Here is a 26,416-nt window from a genome sequence, read left to right as displayed (position 1 = left end):
TTGTTAGGGTTGTCTTAGAAAGCATATATTGAAAGAGTTCTAGAGAGATTTAATATGGAGAAATGTTCTGTTGGGATTGCCCCAATTCGAAAAGGGGACAAATTTAGCCTTATGTAATGCCCACAAAATGAATGGGAACGGAAACAAATGGAAGGAATTCCTTATACTTTTGCAATAGGAAGTTTAATGTATGCCTAAACATGCACAAGACCCGACATTAGCGTTGCAGTTGGTATGCTAGGAAGATACCAAAGCAATCCAAGATTAGATCATTGGAAAGCTGCAAAGAAAGTAATGAGGTACTTGCAAGGCATAAGGATTACATGCTCACATTTAAGAGATCTGATAATCTTGATGTCATTAGTTACTCAGATTCAGATTTTGCTAGATGTGTTAATAATAGAAAGTCCACTTTTGGTTATTTGTTCATGTTAGCTGGAGGACCAATATCATGGAAAAGTTCAAAGCAAACTATCATTGCTACATCCACTATGGAAGCTGAATTTGTGGCATGCTTTGAGGCCATAGTTCATGGATTCTCGTTGTGAAATTTTATCTTAGGACTTGGAATTGTTAACTTTATTTCCAAGCCACTGAAAATTTATTGTGATAATTCTGCAGCTGTGTTTTTCTCTAAAAATGATAAGTATTCTAATAGTGCGAAACACATGGAATTGAAATACCTTACTATTAAGGAAGAAGTTCAGAAACAACGAGTGTCAATAGAACACATAAGCACACAGCTTATGATTGCAAATCCATTGACAAAAGGGTTACCTATTAAGACATTTAAGGAACATGTTGATTGAATGGGTCTTGAACGTAGAACATGATAGTTGATATTTTAATGTTACTTTATGCTTTTGACACTTAGAGATCTCATTAAATGTGTTTCTGATTATTCCAGTTTTATTTTTTGTACGTACATATATGATAATGAATGAATAATAACAGGAATAGTCTCTAACAAAAGAGAAATTATTGTTGGACCTTTTAAGTCACTTCTCATTGATGGGCTATATATTAAATAGGTTGCTAATGTTGCAGTACATGGAAGGAACTATGTCATATAATTGATATGGAACCACCATGACTCGCATTAGTGGGTTGTTTGATTATAGTATTTTGATGACCAATTTAAAGTAAGAGGATATGTACCATTGTGCACTTAATAGTTATTCTTATTAAGCCTTGACATAAGTTATCATATGGACCAAGTGGGAGAATGTAAGAATAAATTGTTCCATTTGATAACGTATTCATTCGATAACTTTATATATGTTATGGTTTAATAAGATGTTACATGTCCTTAAAACATGGGTTAATGGAGAAGTAAGTTTCCTAAGTAATTTGGTCCTTTCTCTACTTATAAAAGAGACATTCAGCTATCCCATCATATACATTGAATAGTTAAAGAGAAAAGATGGTCAAGAGAGAGAAACCAATCCTATAAGAATTAAGTACCTTTTATACTAAGACTTGATCTTAAGAAAAGTTCAGCAATGGATCAAGGTAAGCTTTATAATTAATTTGTGTAGTTGTGAAATCATGATAATTCAAGATCCTAGAACTTATATTATAGTTTGTTTATAATCTAACAACATAAAGAAAACATTTACAACATCTTTAATCTACAAGGCTGATTAGGAATGTGTGCTACATATTTCTTTTGGGTATGAGAATTTCTCATGGTTATATTATGTTTGTAAGCAATACTTCAATCTTGAGCAAGGTAGTCAAATTTTGGCAGAATAATACTCTGTGTTGGGGAAAAAACCTAAATCCCTTCAATGGCTATGTGTTAATTAAAATAAATGGCTACCAAGCAATAACAATATATATATATATATATATTAAAACAAAAATTTCAACAAGCACCAATAGAAACATAATCACACGTAACACCAAGTCTTACGTGAAAAACCTTCTAGTGTAGAGGAAAAAACCACAAGGTTGCTACAAAAAAATATCCACTATGAAAATGGAGATTACCGTAAGCTTAATGGTAAAACTACTATTTCTTGTTTAGACCCCCAATTTTAAACTTATGGCTAAATTTCTTTTACTCTTCTTGTCTAAATGCGGAACAAGAGTAAATGAAACACAATAAATTGGAACTACTCTAGTGTATAACATTAAGACGTCTTATTGAAGAGGAAATTGAAGTACTCAGTGAAAAATCTCTCTACGGCTCTCCAAACCAAAATGATCCACCAGTTAATAAAGTTGGAGTACAAGGATATCAAAAAAACCCTTCAAGCCTAATCTACTCACTGTACTTGAACCCTTCGAGTTCCAGCTCTCAACGGACTTCACCAAGTCTTGTCTTCACTAGTTATTCGAATCCCGCAATTAGCTCCAAATTGCATCTATCAATCAATGGCTTTTTCCAATGCTTCCCACAAGTACCAAAACTTCTCTCGATACTCAAATTGGGTGAGGTAAGTGTTTGAGCTAAGAACCTCTCAAGGATTTGTAATTGGAAAGGTAGGAGTAGAGAAAAACTAAGAGAAATTATGTAGATGATTGTGGGTTTACAATCTCTAACTCTCATGTGTATTGGAAGGGTTTTCTCTCTGAAAGTCTCCTTACAATTTCGTGGGTAATGTGAGCTTATATAGTATGTGTAAAGAAATAAGGAGGGCACTCTTTAAAATCATCTAGGTAGAGAGTTTCAATAGTCACTCGCAAGTTGGCCAAGTTGCGAAGTGACCCGTGAAATATAGCTTGGCAAAAGACTGTACAAATTCCAGTATGTGCTTTTCACGTGACCTTTCGCGAGTTGTCCACTCACAAGACAATTGCAAGCAAGTCATGAACTTCACTGTCTTCACAATTCTTCACCAGACTCTCACACTCAATCCTTACACTAAATCCCACAAACATATTGCAAAAAAATTGACAGAATACAATTATATTTGACATGGAATTAAAGTCTACAAAACATAGTTAAAAATCACAACTTTACAATTACAATTCTCAATTTTATGCCAAACTTGAGTCAACAATAAATTTGATATACAACAAATAAATCTCAAAGAGTAAATACAATCTCGCCACAAAACTAGTAGCAAAGAGCTTCCTTTGAACACTTCAACTCTCCATAGTTGTAGCACTCAAAAACTCCAAGAAAACCCCACCAGTTTATCTTCTTTGTGTGTACCTTGAGTAAAGAAAAATATCTCATTTTTCTTTTTCATTCTCACTGTATTTTCTCTCTATCTCTTTGGACTGCACCTCTCTTGAAGCTCTCTCCTTTTTGTGTTTCTCTCACAATAGCCGAATGACTCTATCTTGCTTTAGCTTTTTCTCTAAGGCCGAATGGCCTCAATGTTTCTTCAGCCTTTTCTTTTACTTCAGCGTGTCCCACGTGCCTAAGCCATTTCTCATTAAATCAAAAGCTGACTTGAAGTAAGAACAAAACTTAGATACATTATTTTAGGTGTTGTTATTTAGATTCTCCTTTTAAGATTTAGTCATGTGACCACTTAACTAAAAAATATACTTCTATCCATGAAAAAAAATTCACATGACAGAATCTTAAAAGGAGAACCTAAGGAATAGCACCTAACTACTGTACCTAAAACTTGCTCTTGAAGTAAAGCTTAAGAAGACAATGTCATAAATGAGCTTTGACAAACAAGTGAGCTGGACCCACACAGAGCAAAGCACCTAATAATCTTCCCCTCCAACCCACGGAAGGAGGAAATCTTCTATCCAACTCTTCACTTAGAATTCATGCAGGCCAATCTAACACAAGTTTTAACTTCTCTCTAGACATAAACTTGATAATCATATCAGTTGAATTTTTATATGTATGAATCTTCTCAATTTAAATGAATGTTGCTCAACAACAAATCTTAATCAATGGTATCTCACCTCAACGTGCTTTGAGCATGCACGGTCTACTAATTAAGCATTCACTTATAGGATAAGTCCCTGAACCATCCATCGATATCCCAAACACTGGATTGATCTTTACTCCCAAAGACAATTATGCTTAGTTGCTTGCCCATTAGAAGCTTGTCACTCCTTCTGCCACAACCACTCTAGCCTAGTCAGGTATTGCATCCCACTGTCTTTTCTCAGCAACTTCCACTCCTTGGATTACCGATCAGGTGCCACTGACACTGAGCATATGAATGGTGAGTCTACTCAGCTCTCTGGCTATTAACTTGCTACATCATCACATAATGCTAAAAATAAAATTCAATGGTGTGGATCCACTTGCCTTAGTTCCCATCCTTCCCTTCACTAGTTATATATTGCACAAATTCCTAGTTTTCCATGAATATGTTGGTCCATTAGTAAACTCATCAAAGCTATTAATTGTTGTGTTAGTTATTACCGTCCATTTGTGTCTTTTAGGATCTCCGGACAAAGCGAATGATTTGTATGGGGGGCATGAAGTTGAGAGACTATTACTTGGATTCTGTTGCTCTTCTCCTTCACCAGCACTCCAGTCTTCCACTTCTCTTTTACATTGGCAATGTCGTCTTACTGCTAGTAAACTAACGTGGCCACAACACATCCTTCAAAACTTACGCTTCAATGTACCGTCTCTTAGTAAAAACCAGGCTGTCATACACTTTGCTTCCAATCATGTAGTCCGTGAGAGGCCAAAACCAAGCACATCGAAGTAGATTGTTACTTTGTCCGAGACAAGATTCTAAGTGGAGAAATATAACTGCACCATTTGTGGAGTCTGGAGATCAACTTCTTGATATCTTTTCCAAAGGCATTATGGAGAAATCATATAGAGTCAATATGTTCCAAGCTAAGCTTATATGAGATATATGTTTCAGCTTTAGGGGGGAATGTTAGATAAATAGGTGGAGATATATTATGGTTGTACCTTGTGTTGTATAGGTGGTACTCTTCTATAAAAGGTTAGAAAGTTTCCCAAAATTAAAGAGGGAGCTATTCCTATCAACTCACCCTACCAGTTGTCCCTTTGAAGAATATTCGTGTCCTATTGTATTTATGCTTTCTTTATAAGAAATGAATAAGGTGAAGGCTAAGAGCAGAAATTCCAACACATCATTTCTGTCATTTATACATCATCAATTAACAATATATATGCTCCAGTTTACGGAGGATTGTTATGAGTAATGTTCTTTAAATGGTAAGGGTATTTGGATCATATGGTATTTTGGGTAAGCCTATACATAATTCGTGTGAATTAGGGTTAATTAACTTTTAACCCAAAGCAAAAAATTAGAGGATTCCAGACACAATTCAAAAAATCAATACAATGGAATAAAGAAAATAATAGAAAACCTCTACTGTACATAACAATCTTTTCCAGAAATGTTTGCAAGACTGGAAAGTTCTTTTCAGATTCTTGGCACCTCCTCTTCCCCAATTATCAATCTTGTCAACCAGCTTGGATCTTCAGTAAAGTATTTACACGTCGAAGGGATGACTCCAAGATCTGCACCGATTTGATCATACTCCTTGAGTGCTGCTGCCATCTCTGCTTCAACAGCATTATCATCTACAATGTCGATTGAGCCCAAGTGTAGGACATCAGCATATTGCTCCTCCCACTCAGTATCATTTTGTACAGGTTCCATTGCAGGGCCCTGCAAGTTCCAACATATATATAGACACCAATCATATGACATGTACCACAAGATACACACAAAGATCAGATGAATCCCAACATATCCAACAGGCAAACTGGACGAACACAGTAACATTGATGAACTTCCATAAATTACTTATCAGACACATCAGCTGAACTTACCTAGGGGTTAGTTCTTTATGGGTTTGTTCAGCATCTCAAATTTTATTTCCTACCAAACAGGCTTCCAATACTTGGCATATGTAACTTGTTTATCGGTAGATGCTTTTAGTGAAAAGTTAACTTTCAGGAAAATACCAAATGTCAAATGACCATCTATAAAAAAAACCTTCAACTTCAAAACTCCTAGAAGAATCACAAGCAGCCCATAACTTTCAACACATGCTGATTAATGTGTAAAATCATACATATATTTATGATTTATCCAAAAAATGAGGTGTAAAATCATGCCTTGGAAAACAATCTTCAAGATATACAAACTAGAGGCATATTCTCATATTGGAAAAAGATGTTGAATTGCTTCCCTATTTTTTCATAATTCAATAGTTGGGAGTCGGAAGATTTGAACCATCTCTGTTGGAGACTCTAGGAGATGCCAACTAGTTGAGCTACAAAGCTCCTGGCAAATTGCTTTCCTAAATTCTTCTCTATATTCCCTAGTGGATCAATTATGCTGGAAACCTTCTTACAGGGGGATTTTTTATGACAAATCCTTTTATAAGGTACTATATACCACTACCCATTCTTCTTTCCCTTGAAAGGCTTTATGGAAGCCAAAGGTGCCATCAAAGGTTAGTTTTTTTTTTCTGTGGACCGCAGCTTCGGGGAGAATTTTCACTACTGATAAGTTGCAGAAGCATAGAGCAATTGTCATAGATTGGTATTGCACGTGTAAGAAGGATGGGAGTCCATTCTTCATTTATTATTACATTTCCATGTGGATAGAGAGCTGTGGAATACGATGTTCTCTTTATTTGGGGTTCACTGGGTCATGCCAACCCATGTTGTGGATCTTCTAGCAAGCTAGTCATTTAAATGTGGCAAATGTAAGACTGGTGATTTGGAATATAATTCCTCACTGCTTTATGTGGGGTATTTGACGGGAGAGGAAGGTTGTACTTTTGAATGAAATGAGAGATCGATTCAAGATATGAAGCTGCTCTTCCTCCAGACGTTGCTAGAGTGGACAAATGCTTCGGGTGTTTTTTCTTTTAATTCTTTGGCTGACTTGTTAGATAGTTGTACTCTCTTTGCTCTTTAATTTTTTGTTGTTTTGCTGGATGCCTGGATCCTTAGTACACTGCCTGTGTGCTCTGGTGCATTGTATTCAATTTCTTTTTTCAATTAAGTTTTATTACTTATCAAAAATAAACAATGCAAAAAAATTGACACAAACATTAAAAATGCTAAAACAGGTATTTTTTGCAACTGTTTTTTTTCCTTATTTTCTGTTTTCAAAAACAACTTTCTATTTTTGAGACTAAAAAACTTGTTTGGCAACCCAAAATGGACAAAAAACAAAAACTGTTTCAAAACTCAATTTGTGAAGAAAACTGAAAACATGCAAAATATTGTTTTCAGTTTCTAATTTTCAAAAGTCAATGAAAACACGCATTTAATTTAATGAATCCGTCTCATTTAATGAGTTAGCTTTGTTTTCAGTTTCTAATTTTCAAAAGTCAATGAAAACACGCATTTAATTTAATGAATCCGTCTCATTTAATGAGTTAGCATTAGAGTACAAATCCTAATAACAAAATATTTTAATATTTTCCATTTTTTTTAATTTCAACTAACCAAACATGTTTTTTATTTCAAAAATACAAGAAAATTGTTTTTTTCTTTATATTTCCAAAAACAAGTTTTTGAAAATAGAAAACAAAAAGGGTTACCAGACATAACCTAGTTTCTCTATATACCATCATAGATTACATGTGAATTTCAGCCATTACTTCTATAGAATTAATTAGAGAACCTCCTTCCAAGATTGGTTAAAAGTAATTGCCTTGAATCTTATAAGGCACCTACGACTAACAGATAAAATTATCAGAAATGGCAAGTATTATTACCTGACATAATGCAGCATAATGCTTATATATCTCACTGTTTTTGTCTTGATCACCAAGCAGCGTACCACCATACCAACCATTTCCCTCATCAACGGATGTCATTGCAAGGTACCTGAAAATCAAAGAACAAATATGTGCATTAATTAACTGGACAAAATATAGAATTTATTAATAACAACCTCCATTTTAACAGGCTGTTACCTAATAATTATGTTTTATTTTCTTTTGGGTAATTGTCACAGAATAAAACTGACAAAGAAAAAGTAGTACAAAATTTTGTCACTTAAAAATGCATCTGCAAAGTTAAATACAACAGCTAACCCTATGTTTATGGGGGCGAGAGGAATTATGAAGGTTTCAGAAACCCTTGCCCTCTCCTTTCCTGCCGTCTCTCAGCTTAAGATTGTTGAAAGCTGAGCTAAGTTCAACCCTAACAGTAAACATGTCCAAAGCTACAAAAATAGTATATAATGCCAACAAACCTTGGACCAAATGGCATATCCTCCCCACATAAATTAGGGGTAAAGGATGAGAGCATAGACTCAATCCTGTGCAGGTTCCTAGGTTGTATTTACCTACCAAAACTTAGCATATCATGCACACCCTTCTTAATTTCAATTATCACAAAGTGTGCAGATTGGACACATACCTCTGGTCATATTTTACAATTATTTTTTGATAAGTACTACAAATATCTTAAATTCTTGAGAAGTTCTTATCACAAGAAATCAGGCTCATCAAGCAATAAACCCAAAAACCAAAGTAATAAATTAAAAGAAAAACACTGTATTCCATGATATAATTTCAAATAATGATACAACATGAGATACATGTGCCTTTTTTTTTTTTTTGATAAGTGAGAAAAATCTTATTAAACAAGGCTAATTCATGCAAGAAGCATGAAGTAACAAAGAAATATATACAAAAAAACAGAAGGAAAAAACAATGTACAAAAAAGAAGAGAATCTAAAAACAACGGAATGAAATCACTAGACGTGAATCCTCAAGCTTGAGATCAGTTAAATAAAGTCCCTGTTGAGTACAGCTAATTTTCAACTTTTTAAAAATTGGGAGTTTGAGAAAGCCATACGAAGAAAAAAGTGAAGTTTGAAAAAGTTGTACTTTTAAAAATTGCAGTTTGAACTGTGTTATCAAACAGGCACATGATTTCCCTAATATCGGTGGCCAACATCAATTATAAAAGTACAACCAAATTATTAATTTGATTTTTATGTAGTAAGGTCTACACAATTCCAAATAAATAAATTAAAGAAACTGGATTATCTTGTGTGCACTTGCTCAACAACTAGAAGTGAAGCCCAAATCTGTCCAAAAACTAACCCAGCCCATGCTATCCAATTATTTACAGGGATTTGCTGAAGCCATTTAAACATGTTAGGAAAATAAAATATTACAAACATTGGGCTTCAACCCAAGTCAATTATGACTAGGTTACAGTCTTAGTTGTTTATAAAAGCAGGCTATTGTACTCAAGCTTGAGTAAAAAAATTTATTGTTAAAATTTTTCCTACAATATTTTTTGTTGATTCTAGGCAACCCTAGGTGCTGATTCCTATGTTTTGTTTTCTCTTGCTTGGTGTGAAAATTCCAAGCAAGACTAAATGTTAATACCTAAGTTTATTTTGTTTTCTATTTTTAGTGATATCTGTTTTGGTTCTTTTCCTATGTCAATTAGTCGGGAAGGGAAGTCTGCTGAAAAGAATATGATGGATTCAAATGATATTTAATGCACATGTAGTATATTCTAATGGTTAGTCACATCTAGAAATTGGTCAATCCTAAGCATTTTATCTTAACAAAAAAGATGTGGCATCATTAAACCAAATTATATCATTCCTTAATCCATTCTATGCAAGCAAGGTTGCCATTGGACATGTCATCATCCGTGGTAAACTTGCTTCCATATTGGCATAACAGAGGATATATCCTCAGTGGCTGCCCTTTGGAGAGACATTTAGGAGAAACTGCATACAATATAATTAAATGATAAACATATTTTTCCCTTCTACCCTCCTTAATATTCCGCTGGTTACAATGGAGCTAATCTTACTAAATTCCTTAGACCTAAACGTTCCAATGTCTTTCTGTTAGTATACATACACCACAAATATACTTTTGTTCATTTCATAGTTCATAATTACTGAAATTTATCAGGAAAAAGCACTCCAACTTCAAACTAGTCAACCTTCATCCAATTGAAAATGGAAAAAAAATAAAAACTCAAAGAGTATAGAGTAAACAGTTCTCAAACTTAGTAACTTCAGGCTCAAAATTGGTTCACAAGGCATATACAGAGATTTAGGCTGTGTTTGGTTAGCCAATGACTCATATCTCACAACCCGCCTGCTGCGGGAGACGCAAGGAAATTATTATTTAGTATTATTTATGTTTGTAAGTCAATTGTATTTTTCTGTTTTAGGTCCTAATAGTTTATTAGACTATTAATATTTTAATTTAGAAACAAGGTTATTTTTGTAATAAGGCAATTAAGGTTTCCTAGCCAATTAGAACTAGGGTTTAGCAATCCTTTATAAGCAACCTATTGTACTCCTTAAGGAGATAGTTGATATTTTGATGAATGAAAAAATGGCCGTTTGGTCTCTTTTGGTCTAGTGCTAACTTCAGGTCTACCCTAAGTGTTGACTCCTAGTGGTTTTCCCGCCCAAGCCAGGCCTAGATGCTAACTCATACCTCATAACTCTTAAATCACATCTCACATTCAATTTCCTCCTAACCCACGCATTGGTGTGTTTGGCACTCCATTACTCATAGCTTTTTCTCTCTTCCAAAACCCACTCAGATTTCCTCATGTCTTCATCTTCTCTCCTTCTCTCTCTCAATTAATCTTCTATCACTGTCAAAGACTCAAATCACCCAAATTCTCCAACCAATAATAAAGATTCAATTTTGCATTTTTGTTTGTCTTCCTCAAAATCTCAGAATCTGAGTTGCTAGAGGGAAAAACAAGAAAAATTGGTAGGGAATGGCTCAGGCAGTGGAGGAATGGCACAAGCAAATGCCTATCATCACCCCGTTCTTATCTCACAGCTGCTATTGTCACCACTATCAGTTGCTCCCTTGATGTACGTATCTCTAATTCTCTTATCACTAAAGCTTTCAGCCACAGAAAAGCAAAGAAAATAAAGGAAGAACCCAGCTCACATCTCTCTCAGCACAAGCCCCAAGAGGCTGTGAGATCCTTGTGCAGTGTGTGCTGTGTTTTGCTTGAAGAAGAAACAAAGAAGCACTGGTGTGAGGAGATGAAGAAATAAAGAAAGAAAGAAAGAGCCGTTAAGCAACTTGTGTCTGACTTTGAGTCTGACAACACTAGCAACTGGGTCCCACTACTAATGTTTTATTACCAAATTGCCACTTAACTCATAACTCAAAACTCATAAATCATAAATCTGAAAACACAAAAAAATTGTTCTCAATTCTCACTACTCATTCTCAATATATTGAGTAATGAGTGATGAGAATCAAACCAAACAACCCTTGCACTAGTGGGACCCGCAATTTTTGGGTGACAAGTGATGGAAATTGAGATATGAGTGATGAAAATCACTAAACCAAACACAGCCTTAAGTTTTCTCTCACAGCCAGTAACCTGTTGAACCAGCCACAAGAAAAATCTGATTGATTCAGCTAGTTGATTACATTGAACAAGCAAGGAGATTTCTACAAAAAATGAAAATGGACTTTCAAGAGATATACCTCTGGAAAATTTCCTCTTCATTGGTATCACTAGCAGAAGAAAGCCAATTTAGGTCACATAAACCATCAACTCTTCTGTCAGCCTGAGATCCTCCACTTGCAATTTCATGCGAAGAAACTATGGGAGCAGAGGCACCTTCATGCTTTCTCTGACCAAAAAGCCAATTTGGGCTTTTGAGCTGTATTTCACTGGACAAAAAAATGCTAAGATTCAGTAATGGAAACTAGGTTTCCAAGGATATACAGACTACTTTGCACCATAACCACCCAACAATGAAAAAAAAAAAAAAATTATGACTCCTTGGAACTCGAAGAAGTGTGAAATTGGAGACTATTTTATAAATTCACTTTAACATGCAGACTTAAAAAAGGGAACTTATTTGTGTTATTTATTATTTATAACTTTTTTATTGTAATACTTAGAATATAACTATGACTTTACACAGAACTTTAATCAGTTTGATGTAAAAATGGAAGCTAAAATGCAAGAAAAGGCATAACCTTCCACATATCCTTGTGACACTAAATCCTTTCCTTAAAAGAAAAAAAGAAAAAGAAAAAGGAACACACTTGCACAAACATCAGTGTGGTCAAAATAATATTTGAGGGACAAAAATGTTTATTAAAATAAAGAAAGGACACGAGACAAGCACGTGACATTTCTAGAGTATAACAAACAGGTCAGTGACATGAAGCACCACAAATCGCACACAAACAATGGACTTAGAAAATAGTAGACTGCATGAAAACCAAGAATTTGATTTAACTAATGAAGAATTATTATTAAAACCTCTATCAACAGGTAGTATACTCAGACTAACTACAAATTTTCTTCTATAATGAAAGAAACCCAGGAACAGTATTTCAGTTTTGTAGATCAACATAGCAGCAGAACCAACAAATCAGCAGCATATAGGAGAGAGAGAGAGAGAGAGAGAGAGAATGCATTGTGTGCAAGCAACCAAGAGAAAGTTGAATAATCATAGGAGGTAAACATAGGATACGAATCATAAAAAGGAAATAATTACGCTGCATCAGGTGCCACACTGGAATTTCCTGTGCCAGAACCATGTCTGTGATCTGTTTCTCTACAAAGTCTTACATTCCTTACTAAACTACATGTCCTTTGTATCAACTTATCAAATGATGTCAACTTCATCCGCAAGAAGTCTTCCCTGCAAGCTGAAATAGGGGCCAAAGTAACTCTAGCACCTCCAACAGGCCTGGCATTTGCTAGCAAACTGTGAAGTTGAAAACCATAATTTTTTATTTTTTTTTTTAAAGGATGAATAAACCAAGAGCAAAAGAGTAAGGAACACAAAGATTAGATACTCTATTTAAAATAAATGCACCAAACCAAAAAAATAAAAATAAAAAACAATGGAGATAATATAGTAAGAAAAATATGAAAAACAATCATAAGTGTACAATGTTTGCATGTGTACATGGAGACTTACCACTTATCCAGGAAAAAATCATCTCCCATCCCAGACACATGGAGATAGTAATCTGAATCAAGCTCCCAAAGAGCAGGTTTCCCTTCCCGTGGTTGGAAGTAACCCAAAAATCTGTACAACAACCAAATGATGATAGCTTGAGAGGATGTTAAATAAAATGAGCACAAAAAAAAAATAGACAATAACAGATAAACAAGGAAATTATAAATGATAAGAGTCAGAAAAACTGAGGCAACCCAGCTTTCCAAAAATATTTTAAATCTCTTTACATAAGTGAGAAGTTACAGAATGAGAATTTTTTTATTGGTAAATAACATGTGCACCCGATGGGTCCTGAACCAAGACTTCACCCTCCACCTAGCACTTAAAAGGATAGGAGGTGCCAGTTAAGCTAGAGCTCATTGGTAGAATGAGAATTCAAAACTTCATAAATCTCATATATTAAAAACAAAAGGAATGAAAATAGTATTTCAAAAAAATGAAATAGAATACTATTTTCATAAAAATCAAATAGGAATCATAATGGGGAGGAATATTTACAGATTTATTGCATCTTGCTTTTCACCGTCAGTGTAAGTATTGCTGTAGTATCGCTTGATAGACTTCAAAAACTCTCTAGATTGGGTAGTAGCTTTCCACTTTCCTTGCCTCTCTGGGAAGACCTGATGCTCATAACAAAACAGTGATTCAGGAAATGAAAACAAAATCTCATCTGCATAGTTAAGAAAAAGGAACAGAAAAAAAGAAAATGTAGATGTGCAAATTTAATAATAGACAAAAGTAAAATAAACTAAGACAAATTCACAATAAAACTTACTGTATTATGAGCTTCAGATCCACCATACTGCTGGGCAAGAGCATCCCCCATGCTCTGATACATATCCATTAGAGCTGCAGCAATGGTACTCTCTGGGTCCACTTTGGGAATGTCTGTTAAACCCATTGCATAAAGTTGGCGGCCTAAAGCTGCAAGGCCATAAGCATACTGGGCAACATTTGTGCGATCCAAGCAGTCAATGCAGTTGGTGCGCAAAACTCCACTTTGAAAACGAGGTGCTTCCCCACCACAATTATTTTTTCCATTCTGTTGATTAAAATCAGTCTCTCTGTCTCGATTAACTAAAGAATTTAGATTTTCATTACAGCTTCCAATCCTAGCTAGTTCCGTTGAATTAGCTCTTAAATCTCTAAGTGAAGCATCCCTGTTAAGAGATGAAAATGAGCTATATATACAGAAGAACATCAGAAGGCCACACCAAGATTATTAACTATTTCAAAAGTAATCTTCAATATGGAGCCTCAAAGTTAAACAAGCACCAGTAGGTGCCTTAAATGAGACCTCACCAGGCTTGATGATTATTACAAACAAAATACCCTTGTATGAAAATGGGGCCCTCAACTACCACTTAAACCTCACCACCCACCACCCACCCCCCGCGGGGCCCACCCGCCTCAACATTCATGAATTTATACATGGTCCATAAATTGCTGATACACAACTTATTGTCCAGAAAGAGCATTATATGATAAGTAATAATCACAAATTTAATTTTTCTTTTTGTAAATAATAACACCATCAAATTCAAAAGCACTTAATTCAATCATTTTTTTTATGCAATTGTTATGGTGTTTTTTTGGTTGTAAAATAACTATATGGTTATCCACAGAAGTTTCTTTTTTGATAAGTGGCTATCTACAGAAGTTTCATGGACTGCTTTCCCTGTTAAGAAGTTAGATGACATCTGATACCACAACAATCAGTGTTTTCAAGTTTTCTGTCATTTGTGGGGCCACGTACTATAATAGACTTTATTATATGCAAAGTTAGGAGTTTAAAAAAAAAAAAAACCATTACACTACTTATAAGAATGTGAGATAGAACTACCCTGTGAATCCGCAAATGAAGTTGCCAAGAGCCTTGTAGCTTAACTTGTTGTCATCTCTTGGTGTTTTCAATAGAGACATCTAGAGTTCAAATACTCCCACCCCCAACTTTTGAATTATCAAAAAGAGCATCCACAAGTGATGTTCATGGAACCAATTCCTTTGTGCTTTTTTCTTTTTCTAATATACAAGTAATATTATAAAAAGAAAAGATAGAAATTTCCTTTGGCCTGATCACTCCCAATTGAGGCCAACAGCCACCTTTGTCACTCTCAAGCTGTGGCAACTAAACCCTCCACTGATGAATCAATCCAACGACCATCAAAGCGCGTCAACCACTAGACCACAACCAAGCCTCAAAAATTCAAACCTAGGACCGTCATTCAAAATGCACAAGCCCAAATGCACAAAAACGACCCAAGTACAACAACCAGGTCATCAATCCTTCGGCCAAGACAAGCCACCCCAATACCAAACCATAAAGCACCAAGCTATACCATCAAGCCCAAATTGCTATTGAGAGTTGAGACCCATCCTCCAAAGTCCTCAAGCAACTCCATCAACAATGTAAGACTTGCAAATATTAAGAACAATGTGGCTTGAGGCCTTATGCCAATTCGCTTGTCTTCACATCCCTATATGCTGCTTCTGATACTGCACCAGACAACCCTAGACAGAATGTGCCGCTGCAATCATCACCATGTCATGTCATCATGTCACTGCCCTAATCATGGTCTACCAGAAAGTGTTTGACAAGTCAATGCAGAATCCTTTTGTTGTTCATGGTGAATAAATTTCTAGCTTTCAAAATAAAACCAAAAAACAAAGAATGCCTCATTCGAACCAGCTTTATAACCCATTATACCATGCTACCCACCCCCCACCCCCCGCGGGGCCCACCCGCCTCAACATTCATGAATTTATACATGGTCAATAAATTGCTGATACACAACTTATTGTCCAGAAAGAGCATTATATGATAAGTAATAATCACAAATTTAATTTTTCTTTTTGTAAATAATAACACCATTAAATTCAAAAGCACTTAATTCAATCATTTTTTTATGCAATTGTTATGGTGTTTTTTTGGTTGTAAAATAACTATATGGTTATCCACAGAAGTTTCTTTTTTGATAAGTGGCTATCTACAGAAGTTTCATGGACTGCTTTCCCTGTTAAGAAGTTAGATGACATCTGATACCACAACAATCAGTGTTTTCAAGTTTTCTGTCATTTGTGGGACCACGTACTATAATAGACTTTATTATATGCAAAGTTAGGAGTTAAAAAAAAAAAAAAAAAAAAAACATTACACTACTTATAAGAATGTGAGATAGAACTACCCTGTGAATCCGCGAATGAAGTTGCCAAGAGCCTTGTAGCTTAACTTGTTGTCATCTCTTGGTGTTTTCAATAGACATCTAGAGTTCAAATACTCCCACTCCCAACTTTTGAATTATCAAAAAGAGCATCCACAAATGATGTTCATGGAACCAATTCCTTTGTGCTTTTTTCTTTTTCTAATATACAAGTAATATTATAAAAAGGAAAGATAGAAATTTCCTTTGGCCTGATCACTCCCAATTGAGGCCAACAGCCACCTTTGTCACTCTCAAGCTGTGGCAACTAAACCCTCCACTGATGAATCAATCCAACGACCATCAAAGTGCGTCAACCACTAGACCACAACCAAGCCTCAAAAATTCAAACCTAGGACCGTCATTCAAAATGCACAACCCCAAATGCACAAAAACCACCCAAGTACAACAACCAGGTCATCAATCCTTCAGCCAAGACAAGCCACCCCAATACCAAACCCTAAAGCACCAAGCTATACCATCAAGCCCAAATTGCTATTGAGAGCTGAGAACCATCCTCCAAAGTCCTCAAGCAACTCCATCAACAATGTAAGACTTGCAAATATTAAGAACAATGTGGCTTGAGGCCTTATGCCAATTCGCTTGTCTTCACATCCCTATATGCTGCTTCTGATACTGCACCAGACAACCCTAGACAGAATGTGCCGCTGCAATCATCACCATGTCATGTCATCATGTCACTGCCCTAATCATGGTCTACCACAAAGTGTTTGACAAGTCAATGCAGAATCCTTTTGTTGTTCATGGTGAATAAATTTCTAGCTTTCAAAATAAAACCAAAAAACAAAGAATGCCTCATTCGAACCAGCTTTATAACCCATTATACCATGCAAGCAATCCCAAATACTAACACGCCTTGGCCCAATAGTGTTCTTTGGTGGGCCTAGAAGCTAGGACCACAACACATCTAGGCCAGTCATAATCAACCCACATCAAACCAAAGTTATAAAAATTGTACTGGCTACCAATCTGATACACTTAGCCTCCATTTGGATACCAATGAAAAATGAAAATTATTGCACTATTTAGCTTATTTTTGCTACTATTCATGGGCCCCACTGCACTTTTTTGTACTATTCATAGGCCCCACTATATTATTTCAACTAATTTTTACCTTTATTTATAGTACTTTCAGCAATAAGTTTTCAGTTTCAGTAAAATAAGCAATATCTAAACAGACCCTTGCAACAATAATAAAACCAAGCCTTGATCCCAATACTTTGGGGTTGGTTATAGACCCTCAATAGACTAATCAAGGTTGGCCATATCCAAATCATATTGTTGCCTCCTTAATTGATATATCTTATTTTACTATTACTACAAATGTTATTTTAGGCAATCCTCAAGCTTTTATCAAGCTTTTATCGTTCCCTTGATTTTAATCAACTCACTCTTTCTCATCGGTGCATTAACCAATCTCCTTTGCACATTACCAAACCATCTTTGTCACCAATCCAATACACATATTGTTGGAAATTGACTCAATTTCTTATTTGGACTTGATTAACCATTTAAGTACTTTTGGTGTGAAAGCAAAGCTCATTCTTTGTTAAAGAAGTAATAGTATTTCTTGTCCACAGAATAATACGAGTTAGAATCTTGTAATAAACAACAAAGAGTTTGGTGGCTTTGGCTTAAGTGGCCTTCCCACATTGGGAGAAGAGAAGACTTAGAAGAACATGGAGCGAGTTTCTTCAAAGAGTCGTTTGGTAGTTCTTTTGGTGTTCAAAGATACCCATGTGTGTAAGTAGATAGTTTGTATACTATTTATATGCAAAGTTAGGAGTTTAAAAAAAAAAAAAACCATTACACTACTTATAAGAATGTGAGATAGAACTACCCTGTGAATCCGCAAATGAAGTTGCCAAGAGCCTTGTAGCTTAACTTGTTGTCATCTCTTGGTGTTTTCAATAGAGACATCTAGAGTTCAAATACTCCCACCCCCAACTTTTGAATTATCAAAAAGAGCATCCACAAGTGATGTTCATGGAACCAATTCCTTTGTGCTTTTTTCTTTTTCTAATATACAAGTAATATTATAAAAAGAAAAGATAGAAATTTCCTTTGGCCTGATCACTCCCAATTGAGGCCAACAGCCACCTTTGTCACTCTCAAGCTGTGGCAACTAAACCCTCCACTGATGAATCAATCCAACGACCATCAAAGCGCGTCAACCACTAGACCACAACCAAGCCTCAAAAATTCAAACCTAGGACCGTCATTCAAAATGCACAAGCCCAAATGCACAAAAACGACCCAAGTACAACAACCAGGTCATCAATCCTTCGGCCAAGACAAGCCACCCCAATACCAAACCATAAAGCACCAAGCTATACCATCAAGCCCAAATTGCTATTGAGAGTTGAGACCCATCCTCCAAAGTCCTCAAGCAACTCCATCAACAATGTAAGACTTGCAAATATTAAGAACAATGTGGCTTGAGGCCTTATGCCAATTCGCTTGTCTTCACATCCCTATATGCTGCTTCTGATACTGCACCAGACAACCCTAGACAGAATGTGCCGCTGCAATCATCACCATGTCATGTCATCATGTCACTGCCCTAATCATGGTCTACCACAAAGTGTTTGACAAGTCAATGCAGAATCCTTTTGTTGTTCATGGTGAATAAATTTCTAGCTTTCAAAATAAAACCAAAAAACAAAGAATGCCTCATTCGAACCAGCTTTATAACCCATTATACCATGCGAGCAATCCCAAATACTAACACGCCTTGGCCCAATAGTGTTCTTTGGTGGGCCTAGAAGCTAGGACCACAACACATCTAGGCCAGTCATAATCAACCCACATCAAACCAAAGTTATAAAAATTGTACTGGCTACCAATCTGATACACTTAGCCTCCATTTGGATACCAATGAAAAATGAAAATTATTGCACTATTTAGCTTATTTTTGCTACTATTCATGGGCCCCACTGCACTTTTTTGTACTATTCATAGGCCCCACTATATTATTTCAACTAATTTTTACCTTTATTTATAGTACTTTCAGCAATAAGTTTTCAGTTTCAGTAAAATAAGCAATATCTAAACAGACCCTTGCAACAATAATAAAACCAAGCCTTGATCCCAATACTTTGGGGTTGGTTATAGACCCTCAATAGACTAATCAAGGTTGGCCATATCCAAATCATATTGTTGCCTCCTTAATTGATATATCTTACTTTACTATTACTACAAATGTTATTTTAGGCAATCCTCAAGCTTTTATCGTTCCCTCGATTTTAATCAACTCACTCTTTCTCATCGGTGCATTAACCAATCTCCTTTGCACATTACCAAACCATCTTTGTCACCAATCCAATACACATATTGTTAGAAATTGACTCAATTTCTTATTTGGACTTGATTAACCATTTAAGTACTTTTGGTGTGAAAGCAAAGCTCATTCTTTGTTAAAGAAGTAATAGTATTTCTTGTCCACAGAATAATACGAGTTAGAATCTTGTAATAAACAACAAAGAGTTTGGTGGCTTTGGCTTAAGTGGCCTTCCCACATTGGGAGAAGAGAAGACTTAGAAGAACATGGAGCGAGTTTCTTCAAAGAGTCGTTTGGTAGTTCTTTTGGTGTTCAAAGATACCCATGTGTGTAAGTAGATAGTTTGTATACTATTTCAAAAACACCATTGGATGTATTAGGGTTTTCAGATTTTGAGTGCCTTATTTTTTTTATACGTGATTTTGAGTGCCTTATTATGAATTTTTTAGTTGTGATTTAAAATGATTTCTATTAGTTTGTGTTTGTTTGTTTGTTTTCATTTGTAAGAGTTTGCGAGTTTTGCTTGTGATATTTTGTTGGGTGTGTTTGTAATCCAGAATATTGATAATGTATTTTGGTTGTTGTCATTTGTGGATGTAAGCATAAAGTTTTCCAAGACACATTAACCTTTGTTTCTTTTCTTTCTTTTTTTTATAGATAATCAGAGAACTATTATTAATGAGTAAATAAGGAAGAGTACAATTTGTTCATGATGATGAACAACAAGATAAAGATAAAACAAACAGCAAAAGAAGAGGGTAATCAGGAAACTAATCTAAGGGAAAGCATGAGCTCAAAGAGAGAAGAATAATCAGTAAAACCCCAACAACAAAACCCCAGCAACAAGACCACTCAAAAAGACTACGCTAGCATAAAACCTTTAACTCATCTAGCGTCTTCTCATTGTCCTCAAAGGAGCGATGATTTTGTTCCAACCGAACAATACATGCAACACCAATTTGCCAAAGGGCGACCCCTAAGCATGAGATTATCCAAAGTGAGAATCCAATCATGAGCAACTGTCTACAAAAAGAAAGCCACTCGCTTAGGAACCTTTGGTTTCCAAACACCCTTCCAAGGAAACAAAGAATTCGGTGTACCCCAAATTGCATGGTAATAAGATCAGGTGTCAAACTTACCATCACCTTTAAGCCGAAAACAAAGAGTATCTCTCCTATCACCTCGAGCAATACGAGTATGGATAAACTGAAGTAGAGAATAAGATGCAGCTAGCTCCCAGTCCTCAAAACCTCTATAAAACCTTAAATCCCACACTCTAACGGTACCCCCTCCAAGATCCACAAAACCTTAAAGATATAAGCATCCTTGGCAGCTGAACAAACATAGAGCTCAGGATAGAAATCTTTTAGGGTATTATCACCAACCCACCTATCATGCCAGAAGCGGATACGAATGCCTTCACCCACTACAAAAAACAGATGCTTAGAAAAGCTGTCCCACCCTTCATGAATGCTTCTCCAAAAGCCACATCCATGAGTCCTCCTACGAACTTTAGTACTCCACCCCCCTTGACCCTTACCATATTTTGTGGAGATAACTCTCCACCAAAGATGGGTAACCTCATGACTATACCTCCACAGCCATTTCTCTAATAAAGCTTGATTAAACGACACCACACTTCTTATCCCCAAACCACCCAATTCGATGGGTAACACACCTTTTTCCAAGCCATCAAAGGATATTTGAAACTCCCCTCAGAAGAACCCTAATGAAAATTCCTCTAAATACTTTCCAATCTAGCAGCCATAGCTTTAAGAATAGTAAAAAGAGATAAAAAGTATGTTGGAATACTTGAGAGAGTACTCTTTAGTAACGTGAGCCTACCATCCTTAGATATATAGAGACGCTTCCACCCTGATAGTTTCTTCTCCATCTTCTCTAAAATAGGATTCCATTTCGAAGCAGTCTTAAAAGAAGTTCCCAACAGCATCCCCAAATATTTCATATAATTGTTCATATGAATGCCTATGTTGCACGGACACGGGAATACGGCAATTTTTGAAAAATAAGGACACGACACAGCAGTTAAATAATTAATTATATTTTATATTTAGGCATATTTTTAAATATTTTTAGACATAAAATATGTTTATGTCTAGAATTTAAATTATGTAAGAACAACAAATAAGTAAACTAACATCCAAAGTAGTACAATAATACACAATATTTAATAAATATATATTACCTTGTGTGTATATATATATATATACACACACTTTTTTATATAAAAAAATCTCAAATAAAGTAAGCAGATGATTTTCCCTATAAAATAAAGTAAGTAGATTATTATAATTGTTATTAAAATATAATTAGTAATGGTCTTTTTGTAAATAAAAGAAACAAGTTGGGCAATTAGAAGGAACTTCCAAGAAGTTTCCTTCCACTAACTTTTCCCATTTCCCAACCCACTCACATGTCCTACACTATTTACTTCTCATCACTCACATGTCCTACACTATTTACTTCTCATCTCACCTGACCACTTTTTCTTCTTCTTCTTCTCATTTCCAAAGTTCCCACGTCTCTTCAATCTTCAGTGGCTCAAGTGCTCTCTTCAGTATCTTTTCTCCTCTTTTTCCTTTTCTTCTTCTTTTGTATTTTCTATCTCACACCGGCTCTGCTTCATCCCTTCATCCCGTTCTTTTTTTTTCTTTGTTTTTTTTCCTTTCTTTTTCATCTCCTCTATAGAATATCCAGTGGTAGTGATTTTTCTTTTTTCTTTTTTATAAGAGGAAATAAGCCCAAAATGCGTGCCGGTCGAATCTTTGATTTCGGTCAGAATTTACTGAAATCAATCGAATCGCCCGAAACACACCGGAATAGGCTGAAATTTTCTCAAAATGACTTCTCAGACTCTAAATCTTTGATTTTTTTTTTTTTTTTTTCTTCACTGCTGGCATGTCAGAGCCGCGTCGGAGCCGAGTCGGCGCGTGTCGAAGAAACGAAAAAAATAATAATAATAATAATAAATTAAAAAAAAAGGACACTCGCCAGACACCAGAATACGGCGAGTCATACCCATTCCGGTGTCCGACCCCAACACGACGCCAAAAATGGCATGTCCGTGCAACCTAGATGAATGCACTTTTGCTAGCCCCAACTTCCAACACTTATCCCTTGAAACATACTGGTTCACATACCAAGCAATTTTTCAAATTGTTTCAGCCAAATCATCAAAATTTGCAGCAAATTTTTCAAGTTTTGGGCGAAATTTTCATTTTGGGTTGGTACAAGCTTCCTGATTTTTTTGTTCCCCATAATTTTCATAAATAGCTTCACACCAGTGGAACTACAAGTTCTTTCAATAGGACCTGCATGATGCCTTCAGCTCACCTCACTACCTTTTTCAAGGCCATCTTCTCTGCCACCATGTTTCAGTCTTTCAGTGGAGTGGATCTTGACTTCTTGGAATAGGATGTGTTTGATGGACAACTGGGATGGTTGTCAAATTTAATGTGATTTTAGTTAAATTTTTAGGAACACACTTGGGTTTCGGGCTCCTTGAGAGGATTCAAGTGGATGCTAGAGATTCAGAGTCTTAGATTTAGGGTTTGCCCCAAGGGTTTGGGCGTGGCTTGAGAATGGGATGATTAGGTGTTTGATGAAGGTTCTTGAAGTGGAAATGGATTAGCGTTTTGGCTGGTGAGGGATCTAGTTGATGGAATACATGCAAATGGTGATGGATTCAGTGAGTTGTGACTACCTTGAGAGAGTCACCATCTCCAAGAATGGTACTATTTTGAGGGAGCCTCTACCTCCAAAGAAAGACCAGACAAAACGTCTTAACAGAAGGATTATTATTCATTCATTTGGCTATTGGTGGTTACATGCATTTATTTTTTCCATGTGCATGGCAATCAGGAGGAGCAGCCATAGAAGTTTGGAAGCAATTGGATAAAAAAGAATCGACTGATATTTTCATAGGGACGAGACTGCCAATGGGACTATTCTGAGTGACAAGTCAACCATAAGTCCCTCCAAAGATAAGGTTTCGCAGTTTTTGCCGGCTTCTCCTAATCCTAACATAAATAGGTGTGCAGTAATTGCAATGAATTTTCTCTTTGTGCCAACTGAGCATCTCCCACCCTGGGAGAGTGGTTGCAAACACCAAATATGCCCGTTGGACTCAATTTACAATTTATGTTGAATGATTCCATTTGACCTAGTTGGTCATAAGTAAGCTAATTGATGATGAAAGATAATGAGACTTTTTAGGATTTAATTTTATTTGCTTTTATTTTTTTAATGTAATTGGTTAAAAATTATTGTGTGACCTTCCTTGAATTTTTTTTTTGACCTAGTTGGTCATAAGTAAGCTAATTGATGATGAAAGATAATGAGACTTTTTAGGATTTAATTTTATTTGCTTTTATTTTTTTAATGTAATTGGTTAAAAATTATTGCGTGACCTTCCTTGAATTTTTTTTTTATAATAATAATTTTATTAAAGAGACTACTTCATATACAAAGGACACAAAGTAGCCTACAGAATTACAGTAAAAAAAAATTACACACAAAATGGCAACAACATTATAAACGATGCAATAGAATAGCTAGTTGTAAAACCCCCAGAGTGAGACCACTCATATAAGGAGCTAGCTAGTGAACGTTGCTAGCAGCTGAATCCTCATACTTACCGCATCTTCAAAAGTGCATCAATTGCATTCCCTTATACGGTTCATATCAAACTATTTTTTTTTTTTAGAAACGAGGTATCCATGCTCTTAAAACACCTGACTATTCCCTCCCATCTCACCACACCAGGTTATTACGGGAGGAATCCCTTGAGGATGGCTCCAAGTTGCTAGCTAGAGGTTTTGAACCCAGTCCACATCAAACATAATTGAAAAATTTTCAAAATATCCGACAAAATGCTTTCCAACTCAATTTCTCCAACAGAAATTAGATCAATGACCTTTTCCAGTAAAACCGAAAGGATCTAAACACAAAGCTCCACAAATCAAACGCAACAATGCAGTGTATCAATAGATGATCCACTGTCTCCCTACTACATTGGCACATGCAACACCAACCTAGTATTGTATAACCCCTCTTGATAAGGTTCTCAAACGTGGGTATCTTCCCCCATGTTAATGTCCAAAAATAAGACTCTACGGGACCTTAACCCCCCAAATGCCTTTCCAAGGGCAAAGAACCACTTGAGCCCCCTAGAGCAATATAGAAAGAGTGATTATTGAATCCATCACTCCTCCTCAGCCTCCATCTCACGGGATTACCACTTTCTCTCTAAATGGGAGACAAGCGAATTTATCATGGCATCAATATAGGTGATCCTCAAATTGAACCTTGTCTCCAATCTATAATTTAAAAAATTAAAAATCTCACAAATTGGGTCCTACTTATTAAAAGGGAGTCTAGACCCACAAGTGAATAGTGTTAGAATAATTTAGAATAATGATTAAATAATTAAATTCAACCTTTCATAACAACTTTAACTTTTGGAACAAATGGTAGTTTATCAATTATGAAGTTATTTCATTTTCCTTCTTTGATGTAATTTGGGTACCCTATTTAAAGGCCTCAATATTCACTATCATTGACAACTTGGTTGGAAATTTTTCTTCTAGTGCTTGGTGTTGACTTCAAGTAACCTTAGACACTAACTCCTAGATCTATCCCTTTTTCCACCACTTGGTGATGATTCTAAGCAACCTTGGGTGTTGAATTCTAGAATTTTTTCCTCTTTCCACCATTTGATGTTAATTCCAAGGGTTTATCTTTTTTGTTCTTCAGCAAACAAGAGAAGCACCCTTAGTAATATAGCTTTAATCAAATTTTTTGTGTTAAAACTTACATCCAATGACTTGGACATTTGTACAAACGTTCTTGATAAAGCAAAATAACATAATAAAATCTCAACATTGACAATCAATCAGATACCACTTTGTAAGCTAAACAAAAAAGAGCATTGCTGCGCTTAAATGGATATAGATCAATATGTTTAGAAAGAAATACATACCTTCCTGTGTTTGTCCGACTAATTTTGTTGGCCCTCTTAAAAGTTGTAGGTTTACCACTATAGTAAAAACCAGTCAAATCCAGTGCCTCGCTTGCCACAGCACCCAAAACAGCCAAAACATTGGCAGACTTGCTTTGGAAACAGCAGAAATACAGAATGCTTAGCTCCAATTCAAAAATAATAGAAACTAGACAGAGAAGAAGAAGCAACCTACTTACCTCTTTGCAAACTTGTGAAAGTCCCAGTGAATAAATTTAAGATGATTTTCTTCTGAAAGAATCTGGTTCAGATACCCAACCGCATTTGCAAACTCGCGCCTTAGCATCATTTCCCTTGGCCTCTTTTCAACGGTCTTAATTTGACATTTAAATTAGTTCAAGGAATATCATACATTAAACTCAACACTAAATAGTCGGCAATTGAGAAAATAAAAGGCTGTAAGCATATGAAACAATGCTTGTATATATGTGCAATGTAAACATAGTATCCAAATATACACTTATCAATATATATATATATATATTAGGAGAGCTTTCCATCGTACCAGGTATTTGTCATAGGCATAGACACTACTAGAGAGAGAGAGAGCTTAATACACGCATCCATATATCATCAAAAATGGTTTCGTCTTTTCATTTTATTTTAATCTTTTTTTTAATATATTATTTGTAAGTTACATAGGTAGATCTTGAAGACTTGAACCCACAACCTCACTTCACAATCTTGTTCTTACAAAAGGGAAGCAGATTTCATTTAAGCTAGAACTCTTTGGCTCATCAAAATTCAAAAATCTCAAAAATCTTCAAAGGAGTAACATGCTTTAATCATTATATTACATGTATTGTTCTTAGTTTTACTCATTAAAAAGTCACTCTAAATATACATTGTCTACATCAAAAAACCTCATTTAATACGCTATTTCCTAACAACTTAAGCTTTTAAAACAAGTGGTAATTTATCACAGTATAAGAGTAGGTGGCCCTAAGTTCAAAATCTACCTCCACTCTACCTCTCATTTAAAAAT

The 26,416-nt window shown here is 35.6% G+C and overlaps 1 protein-coding gene across 1 annotated transcript in view; it reads right to left on the bottom strand.

The window, feature by feature from the left end:
* Positions 1–5,026: 5,026 nt before the first annotated feature.
* Positions 5,027–26,416, bottom strand: part of LOC111988065 (phosphatidylinositol-3-phosphatase SAC1) — a 35,646-nt gene continuing 14,256 nt past the window's right edge. The window contains 9 exon segments of the mRNA XM_024019823.2: positions 5,027–5,585; positions 7,657–7,768; positions 11,392–11,580; positions 12,420–12,632; positions 12,849–12,959; positions 13,389–13,510; positions 13,666–14,050; positions 25,393–25,524; positions 25,611–25,744. Coding sequence (XP_023875591.2) covers positions 5,337–5,585; positions 7,657–7,768; positions 11,392–11,580; positions 12,420–12,632; positions 12,849–12,959; positions 13,389–13,510; positions 13,666–14,050; positions 25,393–25,524; positions 25,611–25,744 — 1,647 coding nt within the window. The 3' untranslated portion in view covers positions 5,027–5,336.

The sequence above is a fragment of the Quercus suber genome, unplaced genomic scaffold, assembly GCF_002906115.3.
Source record: "Quercus suber isolate HL8 unplaced genomic scaffold, Cork oak 2.0 scaffold_385, whole genome shotgun sequence".
Taxonomy (NCBI): domain Eukaryota; kingdom Viridiplantae; phylum Streptophyta; class Magnoliopsida; order Fagales; family Fagaceae; genus Quercus; species Quercus suber.
This window is presented reverse-complemented; position numbering and strand designations above follow the sequence as displayed.